Source organism: Diadema setosum, chromosome 1, assembly GCF_964275005.1.
Source record: "Diadema setosum chromosome 1, eeDiaSeto1, whole genome shotgun sequence".
Taxonomy (NCBI): Eukaryota; Metazoa; Echinodermata; class Echinoidea; order Diadematoida; family Diadematidae; genus Diadema; species Diadema setosum.
In genome coordinates this window covers 27,155,462-27,177,283 of record NC_092685.1, presented here as the reverse complement: position 1 = coordinate 27,177,283, position 21,822 = coordinate 27,155,462, and the positions used below count along the sequence as shown (strand labels likewise).

Here is a 21,822-nt window from a genome sequence, read left to right as displayed (position 1 = left end):
CACGTACTGAAAAGTGAGGTTTTCTCTTCATTTTTTTTTTACCTTATATGTGTGTGTTTGCGTGTGTTTGTGTGTGAGTGTGTGTGAAAGTGTTTTCGAGTTGAATCATGCTCTATCAGGTTTCTCCACATTTTTCTTTCTTTTTTTTTTTTTTTTTTTAGTCGTCAGCAAGGAGCAAAAAAATGTTGGAAATTCGCTGGGGGAAGAGAGGAGGATTTTGATGCTGGGTGCCCACTGAGAGACACCTGTGTGGTGTATCAGAGGCGCTGCGCTAATATCTGTCAAGGCTGTAAGAGTGCCTGCCTGCCTGCTGTGGTGCTTGAACTTAGGGACAGATTAATTAAAGGTGACTTATTGATGAGCGCTTGCAAGCTTAATTGGTACATCAGACTGATGTTTTGTGCACATGTCTCCTCGTTCTATAGCGGCATGGAGTGAGGGATGTGTGTGTGTGTATGTGTTTATGTGTGTGTGTTGGGGGGGGGGGAGAGGGGAGGAGATCAAGAAGAAGCGAGAACATCTTGAAGCAGTCGGAGAGTGTGTATGAAAGGAAGAATCGGAGACCTAGGGGAAAGTTTACCTCAAAAAGGTGAAAGTTGCATCAAATGAAATTGATCAGTGATCCGAGCTGAAGCTCTCGGAATGTCCAGATGCAAAATTGGAAAAATATCAATGTAAACCTGGACAGCGCACGGAGCGAGGTAGAAAGCAATATTACTAAGTGGCCAATGGGGAGCCGGGAAATAGCCACCATGTTCATGTGACCTTGACTTTGCTTGCATTGAGGCCATCTTTTGCTTTGTTCACTCAAGGAGATATCAACCTCCTTGATTCACTCAAAGAACAAGGTGTGTACGTTTGTGTGTTTGATATCAATGCAGGACTTATCCTCTTTTGGCTCAGATGTCCAATACCCAAGGTAGACACGTGCGGATATCAAGAGATCTATTTCAAGATTAGAATGGACTGCCATACACTAAGACTGACATTCTTATGGTCATAGCTTGTTCAGGTATTTTGTTTGATATCTCTCGATTATTCTCTGATTTGAAAATGTCATTTCTCGATGACTTATTCTGAATAATTTTCTGTCACCCATTGTGCAGCTGTTCCTGCATTCAGCACACACTTTTTGTCAGTGGTCCCCCTAATGGATGTGTGGGTTTGTTTGTTTTTCCATAGCCAGTACTTTCAAGATGTGTTGTCCTTTTTGTTGTTGTTGAGCCAGTCTGTGCAGTAAAGCAACCCAATACATCAGTTCATTTTGTGATCCAGGACTGAATGTCACTAATGTTAGAAAGTGTAGGAAGACCTAAAAAGTTCCGTGCAATTAACAAGCAAACATTCCGTCAGAATAATTGCATTAGAAGACATATTTTGTGAAAGTCTCCTGGGTTTTGCTGAAAATGAAGAGAAGGTGAAATGGAGGGGATAAATAGAATTTGTTGTTGTTTATAGAGGTCGTCAGTGTATAACTTCTTTGCATCGTGTGAGAAGGAAGATGCTAAGCCAATGCCAAGAATGCTCACTTCCAAAGTCAAATCATGATGAGGGGGGAATTTCCATGTTATCGGAGTTGCTCACCTGTTGTCGCAAATGTTCGTGCTCGACGCCAAAATGTTGGGGACGATGACACGCCAACCCCATCAGCGAGATGATCCGCGGCAACTGCTTCTCCCCACTGGTTTAGGGCGACTAATCTCTGCCTTTCGGGGATGGACTGCCATACAGGAAATCTGCATTTTAAGATGTTAATCCTCGTTCAGTCACGATAGTAAGTCATCTCTAGTTCGTACCTTGTCTGAGAGACGCTGATGACAATGCCATAGATTATGTGAAGAGCCGTATCGACGTATAGTTCGGCAAAACAAACGCCCCCCCCCCCCCCCCCCCGAAAAAAAAATATATATATGTATATATCAGAGAAAGAGAGAGGGAAGTGGGGAAAAAATAACAGACCGCATTTTAGAAACCGTGGATGAATAGTTATTTACTATGATTTGTCACATCTGATAGAATGTCTGACTTGTGTTTGTGGTAAAGGAAAATGAATTTCAAAAAAAGAAATGGAGAGATATGGAGAAGAAGAAAGCTTTATTACTGGCCTTTTATCGTCTCACTTGGGCTGAAGTGTGTATATCACCACCTATGAACAGCCACAAAAAAAAACCACAAAAAACAGCTAACCCAAGCCCCCCCTATCATCCCCACGAATCTCTGCCGGACCGCCAAATGAATACGTAGTAAGGAGCAGAACGATAAAAATTCTTCGGGAACAAATCAAATTAGTGGCCATCGAGGAGATTTTTCTCAAGGAAAGATGAGATCTGCCCCCATGTCCGCCTGTTGGACTGGATTATTCTGTCTCCGCGTGATTAGTGATTGTTTTTGTCTTTCCTCGTGCAACGTCTTTGGGACGGCAAATTTCATTCATGATATTGAATGGTATGAGCAATGGGAACAAATGAGCAGTAAATGCCAGCAGCGGTCTGTCGAAGGCAAAGCAATTGCTGCAGTAAGGGCCCGAAATTGTCCCGATATTTGATCAATCTTTAGTGCTTTGGTGTTGGTCTTGCTAGATAGCAGTGAGAAATGCATTGCCTTATTTGATTTCAGCTTCTCTCCCCACATTGGCATTGATGTTGTTTGTTTGTTTCCCTCATAAATTTATTTCGGGACCCAGTTTGGGATAAACTTTTCAAGATTTGGGAAGCCATAGCAAGGTTAGTGCAACACGTCATCTAGTGCTTCCGTTTGTCTCTTACAATTTGAATCCAGCCTTTGCAGAATGTGCTTCTCGATCACAATGTTGGCTTTGCAGGTCTTGCAGTCAGCACATTAAAGAGCATGAAGTGAGAGGGAGAGAGAGGAAAAAAGGACTGTAACAATGTTTCCAAAAGTTAGACGAATCTTGAACCAACAATCTGTATAGTATGCAAGCTGCAAGGTTTCCCCCGTTGGTGCAAATGTTGTCATCATTTCATTTTTTATGCCTCCGCCACGTAGTGGTGCCGGAGGCATTATGTTTTCGGGTTGTCCGTCCGTCCGTCCGTACGTCCATACGTCCGTACGTACGTCCGTACGTACGTCCGTACGTACGTCCGTCCGCTTTCGTTTACGCGATAACTTGAGTAATATTTACTGGAATTTTACCAAACCTGGTCCAAGTATGAAGTATGATGGGGCAATGATTTGATTAGATTTTGGGTGAAATCGGCAAAAGGTCAAAGGTCAAAGGTCAAGGTCAAATCATGAAATTTATCCATTTACGCGATAACTCAAGACTGTATGGAGCAAATTTCACCAAACTTTGTTGGAGGATGATGTATGATGGGACAATTACTTGATTAGTTTTTCAGTGAAATCGGACAGAGGTCAAAGGTCAAAGATCAAGGTCAAATCCTAAAATTTATCTGTTTACGTGATAACTCAAAACTGGATGAAGCAGCTTTCACCAAACTTGGTCCAAGGATGATGTATGATGGGAAAATTAGTTGAGTAGATTTTAGTGACATTGACATGAGGTCAAAGGTCAAAAGGTCAAGGTCAAATGCTAAAAATGTTGCTATTTCCCCCATATCTATGCAATGCCCGCAGTTATTTTCTTGAAACTTAGTGTAGACATGTACTACTGCATAAAGATTCTCCAGAGAGAGTTTCATGTCATAAGGTCAAAGGTCAAAAGGTCAAAGGTTAGGTGAAAATGTTGCAATATCACATTTCTCACAAATGGTTCAATGTATCTTCATGGAACTTGGTACATATGCATGTACTGACTGGCAGGGATTATCTAGGGAATTTAGGGGTCATGGGTCAATAGTCAGGGGTCAAAGGTCAAGGTCAACTCCTCAAAATGTTACTATTTCCCTCATATACTAGTATATGCAATAATTGCATTATTAGTTTTAAAATTTAATATATGTACATGTATTACTGAATGGAGATTCTCTTGGAAGTTTCCAGCCAGAAGGTCAAAGGTCAAAGGTTAAAGGTCAAAGGTTAGGTTTAAATGAAAAAAAAGATATATTTTGTACTTTAATTACACTCTTCCTTCATACCTTGAAAATTATACTCAATGCATAAACTTATAATAAGGTCGGTCAGAAGTCAAGTAAAAATTTTCAATTCCCCAAATATGTGTACCTGTACTCTTTAATAGACAATTATAGCAAACCCAGTTCGTGGAAAGTGAACATTCAAGATATTTCTGATAAACCTGTTATTTCGATATTTTGCTAGTTATGTGAAACTGTCATCACACATTGTGAAGACATTGTACTATACACCTATTGGGAGAATCATGCATTATGGCGGAGGCATCAGTCGCCGTAGCGACATTTCTAGTTTTTTTTTCAGTCCAAATCAAGGACATGTTGTCCATCCTCGGGTGGTTTCACTGGGCAGCAGAGTTAGCAGTTAGCCTGCCTTGGAACCATGCTCTCTGACAAGACAAATCTGGCACCATCAACGCATCTCTCATCATCTAGTAAAGCATCACCTATCACTTGCATTGACTCCACTCCAGGAGAGAATAGACATCGGATGAATCTTCTTTCTCCTTCCCTCATCCTGCCTTTGACATCTGTCGCTGCAATTTTTTTTTTTGTCCATGTATTTCTTCCCCCTTTTTTCTCCCGCACGTCCTCTTAGTCCCACTCATAGTGTCTGTAAAAAAGAGCTCCGACACGGCGAGGGATGTGTATAGTAATCATGACTTGCTGCTGCGCTCGGATGCAGCGGCTAGTTGTCGACGCCCGCATCCCCTCTTCTTGAAGTGCATTCTGGACATTTTGCGTCATCCAGTCTGTCAGTGCCCCTAAGGCTGCCTTGCCCAAACACACCCGGTCCCCCCACTTCCAACCCTTTCTCCATCTTGCCGCTCGATTTCTATCTTCCCCCTTCTCTCTCTGTCTGCTCCCTCCACCCACTGCTATTAAGGGTGGTAAGCCCAAGACAAACCCTTGGTCTTTCCACCTGCTGCTAAGCCACAGCTTCCAGTGATGAGGGCTGGTGGCTGAGGACCGAGGCTTCGGTTCTGGGCGGAGCCATCGCCCGCGACTACGGTCTCATCACCGCGGCCGGCAGAGGGTGATATCACCGCTGCAGTGTTTGTTTGTCGAAGAGAGGAGCAGGGCGAATTCATCGTGCCCAGGAGCTTATCATCCAGTAGGCCTCTTTGCACTTGCCGTCTCTCTAGCTCTTTTCTCCCCCTTTCCATCCATATACGTACCTTTAGGGGAAATGTTCATTTTCACCAAAACATTTGCCACCCTAAAATCCCTCAGCTGTTGGTTGTAGCTAAGCCCCCCTCTGGAAGAGCCCTCCCTGTTACCCCACCAAGAGGAAAAATAAATGGAAAAGGAATGAGGGAGAAGGGAAAAAAGAAAGAAAGAAAACAGAGAAGAAACAAAAAAGGAAATGAAGGAGAGAGGGAGATCATTCTGTAGCTTGGATAAGGCAAAATACTGCTCATCATCACATGGTAGTAGCTTGTGGGGAGTGGGAGAGAGCGAGTAGGGGTAATTCATTGACGGTATGAGTTTGGGATCCCCTAGCTGTCAGCTGCCGTGCATGTGTGCCCACACTCATTGTCTTGACAGGCCTAATTTCCACCTGTAGTCGCTTGCCGATTGTTATCACCCTCATAACCGACTGCAGGAGAGCAATATTTCCAGATTACGACCAAGAAAATATTGTCGATCCCAACATAAATATTATCCTTATCGCTAGGACCACCCCACCATCTCCCCCCCCCCCCATCCCATTACCAAGCAGTCACTACGCCACTCCAAGTCCTCTTTTCTTCATCATTGAGACAGTGAGTCACTTACAGCCACAGTTCAAACAAAGACGCATCTTCTTGTGATGGAAGAATCATCTCAAAGTATGCTCAAATTTGGGAGCGAAGTGCCAAAAGCGTCGCAAGCAGTATATGATAGGGCTACACAAAGTTGTGAAGTCCATACTGGTGTGGCACAATTATAGGGCATTTACGGCTACCCCGAAAGAGAAGCAAGAAAAAGATGTTATGTATCACAGTTGCTACTGTTTGTGTCGGAGTCTACAGGGAAGACCACAGCAGTAATGATATTAGCTGTGCTAATGGGCACACAAATTTGAAAGAGAGATATGTTTATGCCCAGAGCTTCTTTTTGCTGAGCTGTTTACAGGGTGTTAGAACAAGCAAGAAGAGCGTATATAATATATAGGATATGCTCATCGTTCCAGGGAAATACGTCATCGGAGTATATTTCTCAGTGTCTAATTGCTGATAACTGACATAAGGTGGCATTTAATTGAGTGAAGGGCCTTTTGGGAGTTTTCTGACGGAGCGGTGGAATGTAATGTTCATGCCCTCTGAGGTCGTGTCCTGCACACAGTTGTGCCGTGTCTTGGCGATCGAGAGCCCGCGACAATAGAGTGGCCTAATGAGTCACGCCGAATAGACCCAGGAATGTGCCGTCCGTTTCTCTTCTTCCATTGGCAAGCGATTAATGTAATTCGGCCCCCCAACAGGGGGATGTCCTGGCCAGGCCTCCTCCCCCGACATTGCCTCTCATTAAAACATCTGTCATCGCGTCAATTATTGAGACTTTACCAGAAGAACTCTTGGGGTCCTAATCAATGCATCTCTTAGAAAACTCGTTTCTCGGGTTGTGAACTGGGGGAGCACACAGGACAAGAGACGGCTTCCCCCTCCTCAGGCTAGGACCTGCACAGACCGGGACTTGGCTTGGGGAGGAGGTGTGGGGGATGGGGGGGGGGGGGGAGGGCTAGAGACAAGGGTTCATCCCCCAGAGATGCCCAAGGAGTCTCAGGGAGGAGTACAGCCCAGTTCCAAAATAGGTCAGTAATTTGATTCGATACAGATTGACGAGGTCCCTTGACACGACAAACAGGATTGTAAGCATGCTACAATGCCTTCTCCTTTTGTTTCCTTGTAGCCCATTAATCACGCTATAGTGTTTGGCGTACCTTTCTGGGAGAAGTTCAGATCTTTTTTTTTTTTTTATTTCAATCGAAGTGATTGCAGCCCCCCTCAAACCAATCAATCACCAAATTAAACTTGTGGCACTGTGAAAAAGAATCGGCATTCTTTGGATCTGACCCGTAAGTCGACTCATTACTCAGAAAGGGGAAAATACCCATAATCAAGACATATTATCCCTCGGTTTTGTTGAGAACGTGACTCCCGATAATGACAGGCTGCTCGAACTCGATTTCTTGGTGGCTATACAGCAAAACTAAAATACCAAGTACTGGCCCAAAGCACTGATACTGATTCTTCCACACAAAACCATGGCATTTCTTTAGACAACATAATGAGTACAGCATCTTTGCATAGGCCCGCATACTAATCAATGGATTAATCTGTATTTCCCAAATACATGATTTTTGTGATAAGTGAGAATGATGACTGTTGGAAATGCATCAAGTGTCCTAAAGTATTTTAAAAAGCAGAAAATAATTTAAAACAAAACGACCCACATAGCTACAATGATCAGGTGATAGAGACAAAAAAATAAAGTTTGATTTGTGATAGGGCTTCAGTACAAATCAAAACAAAAAGTGGACACATGGTATTCTGAATGGTTTTGCCCATTTGCAGCAATATTGTTTGAATCAGAGAGGGCTGACTATGGAAGGCCAAGAAACTCCTTTGCTATTTGTAGTATAAGCCTTGAGATATTACAAAATCCTTTACCCCATGTGTTTCCTTGTGTGTGTGTGTGTATTTTCTTGTCATAGATTTTCACATCTGATTGTAATGTAATTCACTGGAGTATGATTTGGCATCTTTATTGAATTTAGGGTGTGCAGACCCTTGACTGAGTAAACTGGTAGGCCTATTTATTTTACGCAGTTTGTGTTTTGGTAAATGCTCTTTCTCATCATGCATTCATCACACGTTATGTCAGCATCGTTAATCGGCGAGTCGCAATGTGGATCGGATGCGTGCTGGGTGGGATGATGGCGTGGTATGATTCCACAGAAATGTAAGGCACACTACAGTTACTCCTCGTCGGCAGCCCCTGGGGGTTGATCGATATGACCCCAGTGTACGCCCGCTAGTGGTGTGTATGAAATCCCTCTGCTGCAATTCGCAGCCTGGAAGTGAGGCTATAAGAGCAACCATGGGATAGGTCGGAGTTCCATCTTGTGTGAGCTGGAAAACAAGCCAACGGAGAATCCTCAATATAGTTGTTACTCTCAGAAAAAGAATGTTTTAAGAATTACGCCATGATTCCCCACCCCCTATTCCTAATGGAACGAAGAAATCTCTTTCCCCAAAGTTCACTGCGATTATTTTACACGCTCTCAGTTGCCTTCACTTGAAAATCAGAAGAGGTCATTGAACTTACTTTCTTTGTGTTTTTCAAAGCAGGAGTTTTGTTCAGCAACAACTTCAGCATGCGCCTTGCATGTAGATCGACTTAATGTATACTTCACTGAACATTGTATCAAATTACTTGTGATCATGAATTCTCTACTACCGTACTGAAGAAAACAGATAGTTATCAGTAGTATACTTAGTTTTAGTATCATTATTTAGTACACTGATGGTGTGTTTTTTTCTTGTTTTGCGGGGTTTTTTTTTTTTGTTTTTTTTTTACTGGCACTATTGTAGTCATGGTCCTTCATCCTGGAATGCTAATGCCTTTATTGCCTTTATTAGCATTGTTGTCTTCTGTATTTATTCATATGGTGGTTGGTAGAAGTACCAGTCATATTGTGTGTTGAAGGATCCGAATACTTAGCGTCATGCAGCCAAGTCGTTATAAGGAAAGTTGGGTATGTCCGCAGACTCATGCACCTGTGCAGTTTTCTCACTCGTTGCGATGACATTCTATGAGAAGTGGGAGAATGATGCGTATGATAGTCCTCTTGTAATGATAGGGGTCACGTGATCCAGCTGAGCTGATCCGCCCTCATAGGCCGCAGCATCGGGAATTTGCCGCTTCATGTTACTACCAATAATGACGAATCAATAACGCGATCCCAGGTGTTTACCTGTCACTCTGATTAGTTGCCGTATGTACATGTGGTATTTTCTTTCTTTTTTTTTCTTCTTCTTTTTTGATATCTCCTTTATGGTGAGCGGAGTGCACTGTGGGCGCATCACACACTGTGTTGCAGGAAACTGGGTTTGCCAGACTGTGCATGTTTGACTGCAACTTTGTGCGATTTGTTTACAAGACCCCCGGAATCATTAGTCACGGGCGTTACAGTTGATTAGGATGGGTGAGGTGAGGGAAGGCCAGTAGCTGATGTCAGGGCACTGGGCTTGTACCATCGTAACACAATCACCTCCAGTGAGATCGTCTTCAAAGTAAAGGAATAATTATGGTCACGGTGGTTTAGGACAGGAAAGTGGATAATGAGCGCAGAATCAAGTACTGAATCACCGTCTCAATTTTTTCTCTTTTGAATCTTCTAATTTTTTGGCAAGAGGAGAAGAAGAGAGAGGGCGAGAAAGGGAGCGAGGGAGGAAGATACGGTGCTTGTCTCATAGCGGATGGGGAGGGGTCATCTTCCGTTCTGTCTTCTGCCGTTCTGTCAAGCAGGATGAGAGAAGGAAGGTCAGTTTGGTGTGGTCAGCGGACAGAGGAGGAGGCAGTGGACAAGGAGAGGCTGATCTGCATCCCTGCTATAGAGGATGTGCAGCTGTCTGCCGTTCATGCGGGTGAAAAAAGGGAGGGGGGTTCAGCTTTGTAGAGTCATATATGTAGGCAGTCGTCTGCGCTGTGCACATCACCTACCTGCATGGGCTTGGTGCAGGGGATGCGTTGAAGGGGAGAATGGGGGAGGGGAGAAGGAGGGGGTTGGGGAGGAATCTCCAGGGATAAGGCATTCACAGGGGTGATTCACGGTCCCCTCGCTCTGGCTGACATGCGGGCCTGTCATCTGGTGCTCAGCTCCTTATTTCCTCCCCAATGATGAGTAACGCCACCAGCACCACCGGGCCAGGCATTGACCTTGATTGCAAGCCTTCATCACAAATTTACAATGCACAAAATGAGGAGAGAGAGGGAGAGCAGGGATGAAGGGAATAGACAACATCAACAACATCAAAACAAGGAAGAGCTACTAAAAACTAAACATCCTGTACAAGTTATTTGATACTTCGGCAGATTTCATTTCAGTTGCGCTTGATGGCGTGTCCAGCTGCAACTTGACCCGAACTTTCTCCAGTCTGCTGAGAAAGGATGCGGGCGATGAGTGCGTCGCCATGGAGACTGCTTAACTTGTGATGTGTGAATGTGTCGGGATGTGAGCTGGAGGAATGTGACTTATTTGTTTTCTGTGTTTCAGGTGTTACCTGATTATGGAGAGTGCACAAGAAACTTGGGCAAATGTTATCTGGTATTTTGAGCAGAGTTCGAAAGCAAATGATTTTTATCTGAGAGCAGGTGCTGTATTCTGATGCAGGTGTAAATCATTTTAAGGAAATGTGCCAGATGTACTATGTACAGATGAGGCTACAAGTGCCAGTCAGGGTAGCATTGCTTTCAGAAGTCTTCTGTAAGATCAGAGCTGGAGAAGATAACTTATTTTGCAAATTTGCGCAGATCAGAGCTGGAGAAGATAACTTATTTTGCAAATTTACACAGAAATGGAAAAACATGTGTTCTCCCCCCCCCCCCCCCCCATTTCATAGCTTCGATTAATATTAAGATAGAATGAGGGTTGTCGTAGAGTGGTTACACATAAAAAAAGATAATTTTTTGAGGAGGGAATTAAGATTGGAATAATGATTCAGCTCATTATTAGAATGATAGGCCCGGTAAACATGGTACATCAGAGACCATGATTTGAATGTGGATTTGTTTTAGCCTCACTGCACTTAATGTTCATCCCTAGTGAGTTGAGTTGTGAAACGTGGCGCATGCAGTTCATCGGAGGAAGTGGTTGGGAGGTCACGTAAGCTCTACCTCCCAAATCATGTTTTAGAGGTCAAGCAAGAAGACAAGAATCCATACTGTGACTTGAGTATATTTTTTTTGTAAAGTAGAATTCACCTCCAGATTACAATTTCAATTTGTGATTGTAATTTGAATTTGTGGTTCTAGTTTGGTTGCACACGTCCTTCAAAATCATAATTTGAAGAGATTTTTTTTTTCTTCTACGAATGACAAATATGCTATGGAGTGTGACCCCTTCTAGTCGTGAATAAACTTTGTTTGACTTGTGGAACATGAAGTAGAGGGAACTGTCCTGTGAGGGTTTTACAGCAGCGTCTGTGAGTTTTTGATTAAAAAGATAAATAAATGGTGATGTCAAGAAAAACGCTTGACTTGAAAGTCATTTCAAAGTTCCATGCGGAGGGACTTCAGTGAAATTGTGCCATAATGGGACTTGATTGAGGTTTAGAGCTTGTACCTATGCTCCACTTATTCATGTTGACACAAATTTTTCCAAGCAAAGACAAGCTCAAAGTGCGGTAAGAATGAAGCATCAAGTGGAGAGATCTTGACAAAGTGTGAAATTGTTCATTTAGCAAGTCATTGCCCACCATCCTGGGAGCTGATAGTGCACTCTTAGAGGATTATGATATTCCAAACTCTTTTATTGTTTTGGTCGTCTTTTCCATAATTTTCCTCATTTTCTTCTTTTTTTTTTTGGTTTTTGTTTGTGTTTTTTGGTGCATTGAACCCCGGGACTGCAAGACCACAGGCCATTGAACTGGCTGAACAATCACCGTGTAATCACCTCTCTCTGGGTAATACACACCTAGGGACTGGGATTTTGCCAATTCACAGAAGGAAAAAAAAAAAGAGAAGAAGTGAGCGTAGCATTTACTTCAAACAAATCATACACTTCTGCTCGAAAAAAAAAGGTAGAAAAGCATATTTTGTGGTAAAATTGTTGCTGTTACTCACTTGTGCAGAGATTCCCCCTTTTTTTTTTTTCCGGAAGACCATAAAAAATTGAAGATTACACGAATGGAGCAGATAATGCAAATTTGTCGATCAGTTGCATAGTAAATTTGTAGTCAGCAAAAAACAGATGAAAGAACAACAACCCTGACAAACTTTCAGGAATAGATCCGGCAAAAAATAAAGAAAAATACATACATGTAAACCACTATGCATACATTTGCACCTGCACGGATTACATACTTACTGATTACATACACGCACACACAGCATACTTACATATTTATAAGCACACATACACACACAAAGTTTAGGTGGGTAGGTACATCGTGAGAGGTTTGGCATTCGCCTGTAGTACCATGTCAGGACCAGATACTGTAATTCAGTGACAACCTCAGCAACCTTTGGGAGAATGTCAAAATTAAACCCTGCACAAGTTTTTTTTTTTTTTTTTTAACCCCACATTGAGTTATGAATGTATGAAATCAACTTATTACATCAAGTATTTATACACTCATGCTGTCTGTAGTCTAAAACTGTTTCAGTCATCCATTACTATTTGCAAGATGTGTTTGTATGTGTGTGTGTGTGTGTTTCCTTTTTTCATTTCTTCTTCATTATTTCAAGGGAAAGAAAAGCGAAGTGGAGGGGGGGGGGTAGTGGGAAGGAGGTCAGAAATCTCTGGATATCCATTTGTCCCTCTGCCTTCGTGTCAGCCCGTGGACTTCATCTTTCATGCATCTTTTATTGACCAGACATCAGAAGTGACCCTTTTATCCCTCCCCCAGAATGAACTGGCCATTAAGCCGTCCCCAGCATTCCCGCCTTGCATCTATCTTCATTTTTCGTCTCCTGTCCGAACACATTTCAAGAACTAACTCTCCCCCCCCCCTTTTTTTTTTTGCTCTGTGTGCTTTCGAAGCTGTAAAGCTGGTGCCAAATATATAAACTGTATTATGTATATTTCCATACATACACCTACATAATTCATCTGTTGTTTCTGTTGATGGTTAAGCTGTATATACTTAATATCCATCATGTGCAAGAATTGAGGATAAGCATGGTTGCCATGCAGAACCGGCCTGCCTTTGGTCGCAACAAGATCTTGACTTTTCTCGCTACTTTGCCATTTTCATTTCGTTTCATTTTATTTCATGTCAGGTGCACTCTGTGTCATGTTTTGCTCATACTGAGGTACACAGTGCCCCTCTGTGGAGAAGACAAAAAGAAAAACCAAACAAACAAACAAACTAGGCCAAGTGTGGGAGTGGAAGAAAAGTGGATATGTCTGTGTCACATGGGTACGTAGTGGGATATCCCAACTTCCAAGAACTTTGGGTATTATACACACAAAGCAAAAGAGTTGCATTGTTGTTTAGCTCTCAAAAGTCAAAGCTGGTTTTCATACGATGATGTAGTGATACAGCAAGGAGAGTCTGAAGGAAAGCCAGATGCTGTTGTCACAATATTTTCAGTCCAACTCGAAGTGACAGGGATTGTAGGATTGTTCTCCCGCTGCAGAGGCGGAGTCCGACCCTCCCCCTGGAAATGAGCCCCCTCCAGCCACCCCTCTGAGCCCCTGCAGCCAATCTCCAGAGCCCCCTCCTGCCCCTCCTCCTCCTCACCCTCCTCTGCCTCACCCTGCTCCTTCCAGGGAGGTTGGGTTGGGGACCTGAAACCGCTCTCCCCCACAATTCAGCCTCTGCATCAAGTTACCATGGGAACAAACGAAACCAAATTGTTGGAGGAAAGTTAAAAAGAGCAGGAAACAAACAACAAACTCAAGTAAAAGAAAAAGTCAGGAGAGAGATAGAGAGAGAGAGGGAGAAAAAAAAGGAAACTTTTTCCATACTTTGCAAACCAGAGTCTTGCGTTTTCAAGAGTACACCAAACGTCAACGTGAATCCATCTCGCTGCCAATATATCATTTGCGGGGATGGAGGGCCGTCAAGGAATGTTGTTGATTTGTTTCTGACTGTCTCCCAAGATTTGCGGAGGTCACATGAAGGTCATTATTAATGCGAGGTAAACACTGGGGTCACTTTTCCATTTAGGAAAAAAAATGAGTTGACATTGATACTGCCAAAAAAAGAAAATACATAAAGGCAGAAAGAGAGAGAGACAGGGCAAAAAATATTCTTCACAAAAAAAAAGAAGAAAAAGCTTTTAGGAAAAAGTTTCCATGGCTCCTAAACTCCTTTCCCTCACAATGCCTCAGTTATGTGACATTTCACATTAGTAATAACCTTTTTGAGTTTTTGGGTATTTGATTTCATTGCAGTTGGCTGTTATTCTGTTGCTCTTTCTTCTTCTTCTTCTTTTCTTTTTTTTCTTTTTTTTTTTTGCCTGACCTAACCTAGATTTCATGGGTTTTGATGATGAGTTCAATTACCAAACAGAGGTCATTCACCTGAAGAATATCAGTGCCTTGTCTGGAGAACGGCTCCACCTGACTCTTGTCAAATGCCATGGAATATGTCCCCCATTTTTACTAAATCATCTTCTTTTATGATCTGCTATCATAGCATTCCAGGTGTACGGTCATCTTCCTGTTTTCCACTTGTTTTTTTTTTTTCTCTCTCTCTCTCTTTATAAAAAGAGGTTTGCTGTCTGGGTCGAAAGTCTGGAATGTAATTCAATACAACCTGCAGTCTTCATGAAACCTTGTTGCATAAGAAGAACCTCAAATTTTTATTGAAAGTAAGAACAGAGGGGGAGAGTGGAGGGAAGGATAATTCCAATCATCTCCAAATGATATATCGTAGCAAATTGTATTTGTTTAATGGCAAGCTGTATGCCCTTTGAAGATATAACACCATACTGTAACAGTGGATATTTTCGTGTGAGTAATTTTTTTTTGTGCCTGGTCAGGTGAGATTAGTTTTGCATGTTTTTAATTCCAGGGAATCAAGACATCAAATTCTGTAACTTATATGACAAGTGAATATATTCGTGTGCTTTCATTTTTATGCTGGTTTATAGTTGCACGAAATGAACGAAAATTTCCACACTACAAAAATTTCCACTCCTACAGTAACTCGTGACCACATTACATTTGGCAATAAGGAAGAGGTTTTCCTGCTTGGGCTTGGCACATGTATTTGAGGCAGCAGTAGTAGTATAGAGTTCTTATGAATGGGATATGATTGGATGATGTAGCTATTCTTTTGGGTTTTGAAACAGTGCATTGAAAAAGAATTATGTTATATCAAAATCGTTGCAGCTGCTTGACAATGAGGATTAATTAAGAGATCACATCTATATAAGTGAAAATAGTGTCTCTCTCATTCACAGTCATGATAAGAGTTCAAAAACCAACACACGGGTCACAATGATGTTTAATGTTTTGACGTTTTACAATATTCACTTCTACCAGAACGAGAAGAAAAGAGCGAAGTTAAATTCTACATCCTTCTGCAGATCTCTGCCTCCATCGAGGCTGGTAGAAATTAATAGAAGATTACCCGCCCGGCAAAATTTGTCTCTCTTCAATTAAAATTGGGCAGAATCTGGCTGGGACTTGCGCTCATTCCCCGTATTTTCTCAGCTCTTTACATGCGTGCGCTTCAAGGAAATCACTATTTGATGGAGGGAGGACTGGATTTTTTTGAGGTACCTGGTTTATCCAAGTTTGCACATCTCTGTCTTAATTAAAGATCCCGCCTCAATTTTAGACATGCTTGTTTAAAAAAAAAAAAAAGAAGAAGAAGAGAAAAATGATTGGTTGTGTGATGTCAATAGGAGAAGAGGCAGAGAGAGAGAGAGAGAGAGAGAATCAAGAACTGTCTACTCCCATAGTGTGTCGTGTTAAGTAATATGAGGTGATTTAGCATCAGTGTGATTGATGTATTTGATGCGATTGTGCCCGTGACTTTTTATTTTTTGATTGGTTTGATATGGGATAAGACGACAGTATGATTGATTGCTGTATCCATTGCCTCTGCTTCTCTCTCATGCGTTTTGGAGACCGACATGAGTCTACCCTGATCTGAATGTCTAAAATTCATACATAGTCAACTCGTATGAATACATGCATATAAATGCCTTGACTTTTCTGACAATCAGCAAAATTTGACAAAAATGATCAAGATTTTGATCTGTTTCTCACGAATGGCATTTGGTTTTTTTTTATCGAAAGCCTACACAATTTGGTATTCCATGCACACAAGTTCATGTGAGATGCGATGTTGCAATTAGAGTGATAGATAGATATCTACATATCAATGAGCAATTATGGTATATAAATTGGCACAGCATGTCAATGATATTGTGTGATTGTAGAAATGATGACTTTCAAAGGATACAAATGATGATAAAGCTACCCCTGATAATTCTGTGGGGGTATTCTCTGGTGCTTGTGACTTTGATATGGATGTCAGTAGTTATGATGCCTTGTGACTGTTGAAGTCATATTTGTCACAGTTTAGTCATCGTGGAAGGTATGTTCTTGATAAAGGTTAAAATCAGTCACAGCAGTGATTATGAACAGCAATGATGCCAACGAAATACTTACACCCTTTGAAGGATGTTTATCAAATAGGGATGTCCTTTCCAAGAAGTTGATGACATTTTCTCTCCCACCTCTTTCTTCTCCCCGCTTCAGATGGTGGTCTGGAAAACAGTCTTGGGTCAGGGGACGGCACGGGCGAAGAGGATGATGACGACAGACTAGCAAAGAGGCAGAAGAAGCGGGGCATCTTCCCCAAATCGGCAACGAACATCATGAGGGCCTGGCTCTTTCAGCATCTCACGGTGAGCACTTTCAGACGAGATGAAGTTGTCCGAAAAAGTCTTGCCCTCCTCGGCCGCAAGATGAATTAATTTCCGCTCACAGTATCAACAGCAGCATGACAGATGAACTAGCCGTACAATTGAAGTGTAATGGGAAAATGGCATGTGAGATATGGCTTATGGCTTTTGATCAGAAATGTGTAGCTGTGACAAGTAGGCCTATTTGATGTAATATTTCAGGGAAAACTGTCAGTGCAGCAGTTATGGTGCCAAACAACAACAAGAAAAATACTTATCACTCATATCTGGACAGATGAAAAGGGACATTTTGAGATGACAGTTAATTCAGAGGGACATCATAAAGTGCCTTCTTTGCCGATGCCTGTAAAAACCTTGAAAGGTAATATTTTTAAATTAAAGTTTCTCTTATATTGTATCTTCATCTTCCCACTGTACATCTCATCTTTTTCCTTCTCCTTTCATCATCTTTAAAACATCAACATTTAAAAGGAAAACCTGCATTTCAACTTTCCTCTTTATTTTCCTCAATTTAATGAATTCTTATTGAATTTCCTTGACCAGTCCTCTGAAAGCCAAAGACAAGACAAACCAAAACAAGCAAAATTGACCTGTGATCTGATGTTTCCGTGCATATCCATTTACTTTTCTGCCATAAACTCCACGTCACAAACCTGATATCATCAGTGGCTTGCTCCTATGATGTGCTTCGTATATCTCAAGTGTGGCTTTCTGGAAAATGCTTCAGGCGCATCATCCTATACCCTGTTTGAATCTTTTATCTTCCTGCTTTTTCTCTGTGTCTTCGTTGACCTTCTATATTTTGTTACTTTTTATTCTCGCTCATTATTTTGCCATTTGTCTGCATCTTCCTCTCTGTTGCTCTTATTGTCTTTCCTCCTCCTCCTGACTATTCATCCTTTTTTTCTCCATCTTTCGTCCATTACAATCTTCTCGTTCATCTACTTTACATCCCTAGTGTCTTTCTCTTCTTGGTCTCCAGTATCTCTTCCTTTCACCTTCTTTCTGTTTGTTTGTTTTTGTTTTTTTTTGCATTTTTTTTTTGTCCCTGTTCTGCATTTTTCTTACTCCTACATCACTCCTAACCGTGGCCGTGGGAAAGCATCGCGATGCCAACGCGTTCACGCCCGAACCACATTTGGGATGTGCTGGGGTTCTCCATCATCCTTACACTTTCCGTCCAGCCCAATTTACATTTTGGCCTTTTTTTTTGCTGTCGTGCGTGTGTGTGGAACGGAGCAAGGAATGCCCCCTTCTCTCTCCCGCCAGAGCAGGCAAGGGAGAGGGTCATGGTAGGGGGGGGGGGGGGGAGAGGGGGCTGCTGTTCTGTGTTGGTCAAGGGATGGAGAAGAAGCAAAGAGGGGAACAAAGGGGGGGGGGGAGGGGACATATTCTGTGATAATCCAGAATGTAGATTTAAAGGGAGAAGATAGGAAAAAAATCAGGGGGGGGGGGTGAGGGGAGGAGAGAGGCGACTACTACTCATGAGGTGGTCAAGTGCCAAGATTTGAAGAGCAGAATAAAGGGGGCTGACCATTTGTGGTAAGAGGGAGGGAGTGGACGGGGATGTCTTGGGTGTGCCCGGTCGAACACTGGCCGATCTTTCTGGCTTTGTTGAACGTGCAAAGGAATACACACAGATTTAGGCTGAAATACACACACTCATGTGATAAGCTGATTGTATGAACCAGTTGAAATCTCGTCTACATCAATCTTTTGTTTTGTTGAATTATTGGATACTGTATTTGACTACACTGCAGCCAAAATGGCCAAAACATAGTAGTGTTGTTTTTGGTTTTTCACTCTACCGAATTCTGTAAGTTTGCCAGGGTGGTCATATGTTTACATTTGAAGAATTATTATAGATGATGGCATAGCATCAATCAATGTGATTGGATTGAATTGTCCCATGCAAATGTAGATTACATTGATCATAATTTGCCAAGTGAGACAAGGTGTCATGGAAACTGGGGACAGGCCGTGAGGTTGCAAAGGGTATGGGTGTGTGAAAGACCTGTGTCTTTCAGATTTAGATGAATTTTTAAAAGGAAGGATACAACTAGTTACTACTGTTTACAGGCAATAATGACCAGACTGCTGTAAAACTGCAATCTTGGAGCAATGGCACCTGTCTCAAAATATCAGAGAAAATAGGTAGACTCTCTAGCATAGAGACTTTATCAAACAAATATCATATCATGTTTGCCACCTAAGAACACAGCAAATGATGAGCTGTGAGAAGGCATCTGTTACGTTACAAAAGAAAGGCAGAAAAGGCAGGCAGAGTTGTTTGACCTCATTCCCATGAAATCATCCAATTCAAGCCATGCACAGCCAAAGTCCTTCCGACATTGTAGCCCATGAGTGATTAACAATCCCTTTTCAAGTTCAGTGCCTTTTACTGTCACCATTCCCGAAGCGCAGTTGTCACACTCTGTATAAATATCGAATAAAAAGAGACAAAAAATGAAGGGGCCATGCTTACCAGCCTTAGCCATTGCTGCCGTGTGTTTTGGGGGTGGGGATGAAGGGGTGAGGGAGGGGGGGGGGGGGAGGGGGAGGTGTGGGGTGGACAAAACATTGTAATGACACGCTCTGTCAGACAGTTGACTTCAATAACACTGGTTCAAGCAGGGTGGCTGTGTTGTGTCATATTGGGGAGATGTGTGTGTATTCACGGAAGGCTGACTTTTCTATTGTTTCTTTATCTCTCGCTCTATCTATCCTGTCTCTCCCTTTCTCTCTCTCATTCTCTCTGCTTGTTTGTCTGTCTGTCTGTCTCTCTTTTCCTCTTTTCTTCATATCCTTCTCCCTTTTAGTCTTCTTCTTGTTCTTCTGTCGATGTCGTTGTCGTCTCCTCGTCTTCTTCAGGTTGAGTTTGTTGCCACGAAATGGGTTTTCAGCCCATAAATCATCCCTTTGGTAATAATTGAAATGCTGGCCCCCGTGGCAGGTAGGGTAAACATAGCTGAAACGCTACGGTCCAACCCGATCAGACGCAACGGCACCAACCATCGGCTGGCTGGCAGACTCCACGCTCCCACTCCTCGTGGAAGAGGACATGGGGAGGCAGCGTGAGATGGAGAGGGGGGGGGGGAAGAAAGAGAGAGAGAAATGTTATTCCTACCCCCCCCCCATCTTCTGTCCAGCCTCTCCTCCCTTTGAGAGGAAGGGAGGAAGAGACAAACCGTGGTATCATCTGTGACTCTCCGTGCAAACGCATTCCTTGTAAAATTAATGCGCATATGATGTTGCGTCCATCTGTAAGGGGCTCCTCTCCAGCGAGGCGCTGTTGACGCGCATGTGGTCCTTGTGCGGCCGACAATTATTTTTGATTGGGGAGGTGTAAAATATGTACCATCATGCCTGCCTCTGACAGGTTCGTTAGGGAGACTCACCGGCTCCCTCGCTTGGGCTTTGTATTTTTTTTTTTTAAATCTCATGAAAAGGGATTATAATATAAAGAGACTTTTCATTGTGACGATGCTCTGCGCACCACTGCGTAGGCGCACAATTTCTATTCTACTCTGTGCGAGGTTTGCTTGATATATTTGATTAATAAGTATTAACCATTGACAAAAGTGTTTCAAGGCTTCTTTTCTTCCTAGTTTTTTTTTTTTTTTTTTTTTTTTTTTGGGGGGGGGGGGAGGGTCCCAAGCTGAATCTCATTCCATCCTTGAATTCTTCTTTTTCTGTTTTGAAATGATTAGTCATTTCTGTTGAAGGGATTGAACATTTTGTTATAGCGGTCAAACAATCTCCAACTTAACTACTTTTATCGTAATGAAGGGTTTTTCTCTTTTGGGGTTCTTTGTGTATTGTCTTTGTCCTGTCTTTATTGGTTTATTAGAGAGATTAGCGAGCTTTAGATCTGTGATGCAAACATCAAGATGACACTTATTAGGCAAAAAATGGTGTTCTGCATGTGTGCGATACAGTTATCCCATTGTTTAACCCATCAAGGAGGCTGCATCGTCTTAGCATTCGTGACATAGATCTCAAGCTCGCTATTGCCACTTTCTAAGGAACATTTAAACAGGAAAAAAACAAAACAAAACAAAGGAGAAGGTAAATCAAATGTGAATAACTTCAGACAGAAGATAAGCTAACATTTTGATATGATCAGGGACTGCTATACAGTCAGGTTTCTCCCATTTTATTTGGTTTACCCCCTTTTCCTGGCGTGGGTGCAAAATGCAAAATGACATCATCCTAGAGATCACACCTTTTGATTAAGGGAGGTGCCCATAAAAGTTGCCGCCCAGATGAACAGAAAAATTTATCAATTTCCCTGGGGAAGCGAGTATTATTGCACAGGAAAAGCGTTTAAGAGTTTTGGGGGAGATGTGAGGAAATAATACCTTCGTTGCTGTGCATCCAAAGGTCATAGATGTATAAATTTTTGTGTATTTTTGTTGGAATGTTCCCAAATTTGCGTGCCTTGAAATGATTAATACTTTCTTGTCCTATGTCTAGTCCCCTCTCTCTCTCTCTCTCTCTCTCTCTCTCTCTCTCTCTCTCTCTTTCTTTCCTTTTTTTAAAGTCTGCATTTTCATCAAATTTATTGTCTCTTGGTTTCTTTCCTGAGCTGATTTTCGATCTGTCTATGTCTATTTCCGGTAATTTGACATCATTATCTCTTCATTTTCATGTGCCTTTCGTTTCGATTTGTGTAGTCTCTGCACAGAAGGGTAGGCTCAGATGTTCGCCCACCTTTTCCTAGCACTGTGTTTGTAGTGTCTGAAATTGAATACCCACTTCGTCCATATTCTGAAATCGAAGCTGCTCAAATATCTCCACGCCGTTGTGCTGGTTTTCAGCTGAATTTGGCATTCTCTTTTTGATTTTTTGTTCTCATATTACCATTTTTTTTATCTTTACAGTTCCTCTTTCCATTCTTTTGTACTGACATAAAAGCCAACAATATAAACCACTTGTTGGGACTAAGTCTCTACTCAGACTACACTGAATATCAAGTCGATGTCTGTGACTGCAGCCGCACATCTCATTCCGCGGCTGACCTCCTATTTTCTCCCTGCTGGTTTCCGCCAATCCCGTGTCTTGTGGTAGTGCTCTCGGAACCCCTTAATGTTCGGTGATCTTTTCCTGGAGAAATGGGAGTAAGACCACAAGACTTCCATCTGAGCAGGGTTGACTCCGAGTTCAAGCTTCT

The 21,822-nt window shown here is 42.3% G+C and overlaps 1 protein-coding gene across 2 annotated transcripts in view; it reads left to right on the top strand.

The window, feature by feature from the left end:
• The window catches only part of LOC140229175 (homeobox protein Meis1-like), a 171,416-nt gene that overhangs the window by 113,287 nt on the left and 36,307 nt on the right, over window positions 1–21,822 (top strand). For both annotated transcript variants that reach the window (XM_072309451.1, XM_072309444.1), the window contains exon 8: window positions 16,483–16,631. In XM_072309451.1, the coding sequence (XP_072165552.1) occupies window positions 16,483–16,631 (149 nt within the window). The remainder of the gene's footprint in view (window positions 1–16,482; window positions 16,632–21,822) is intronic.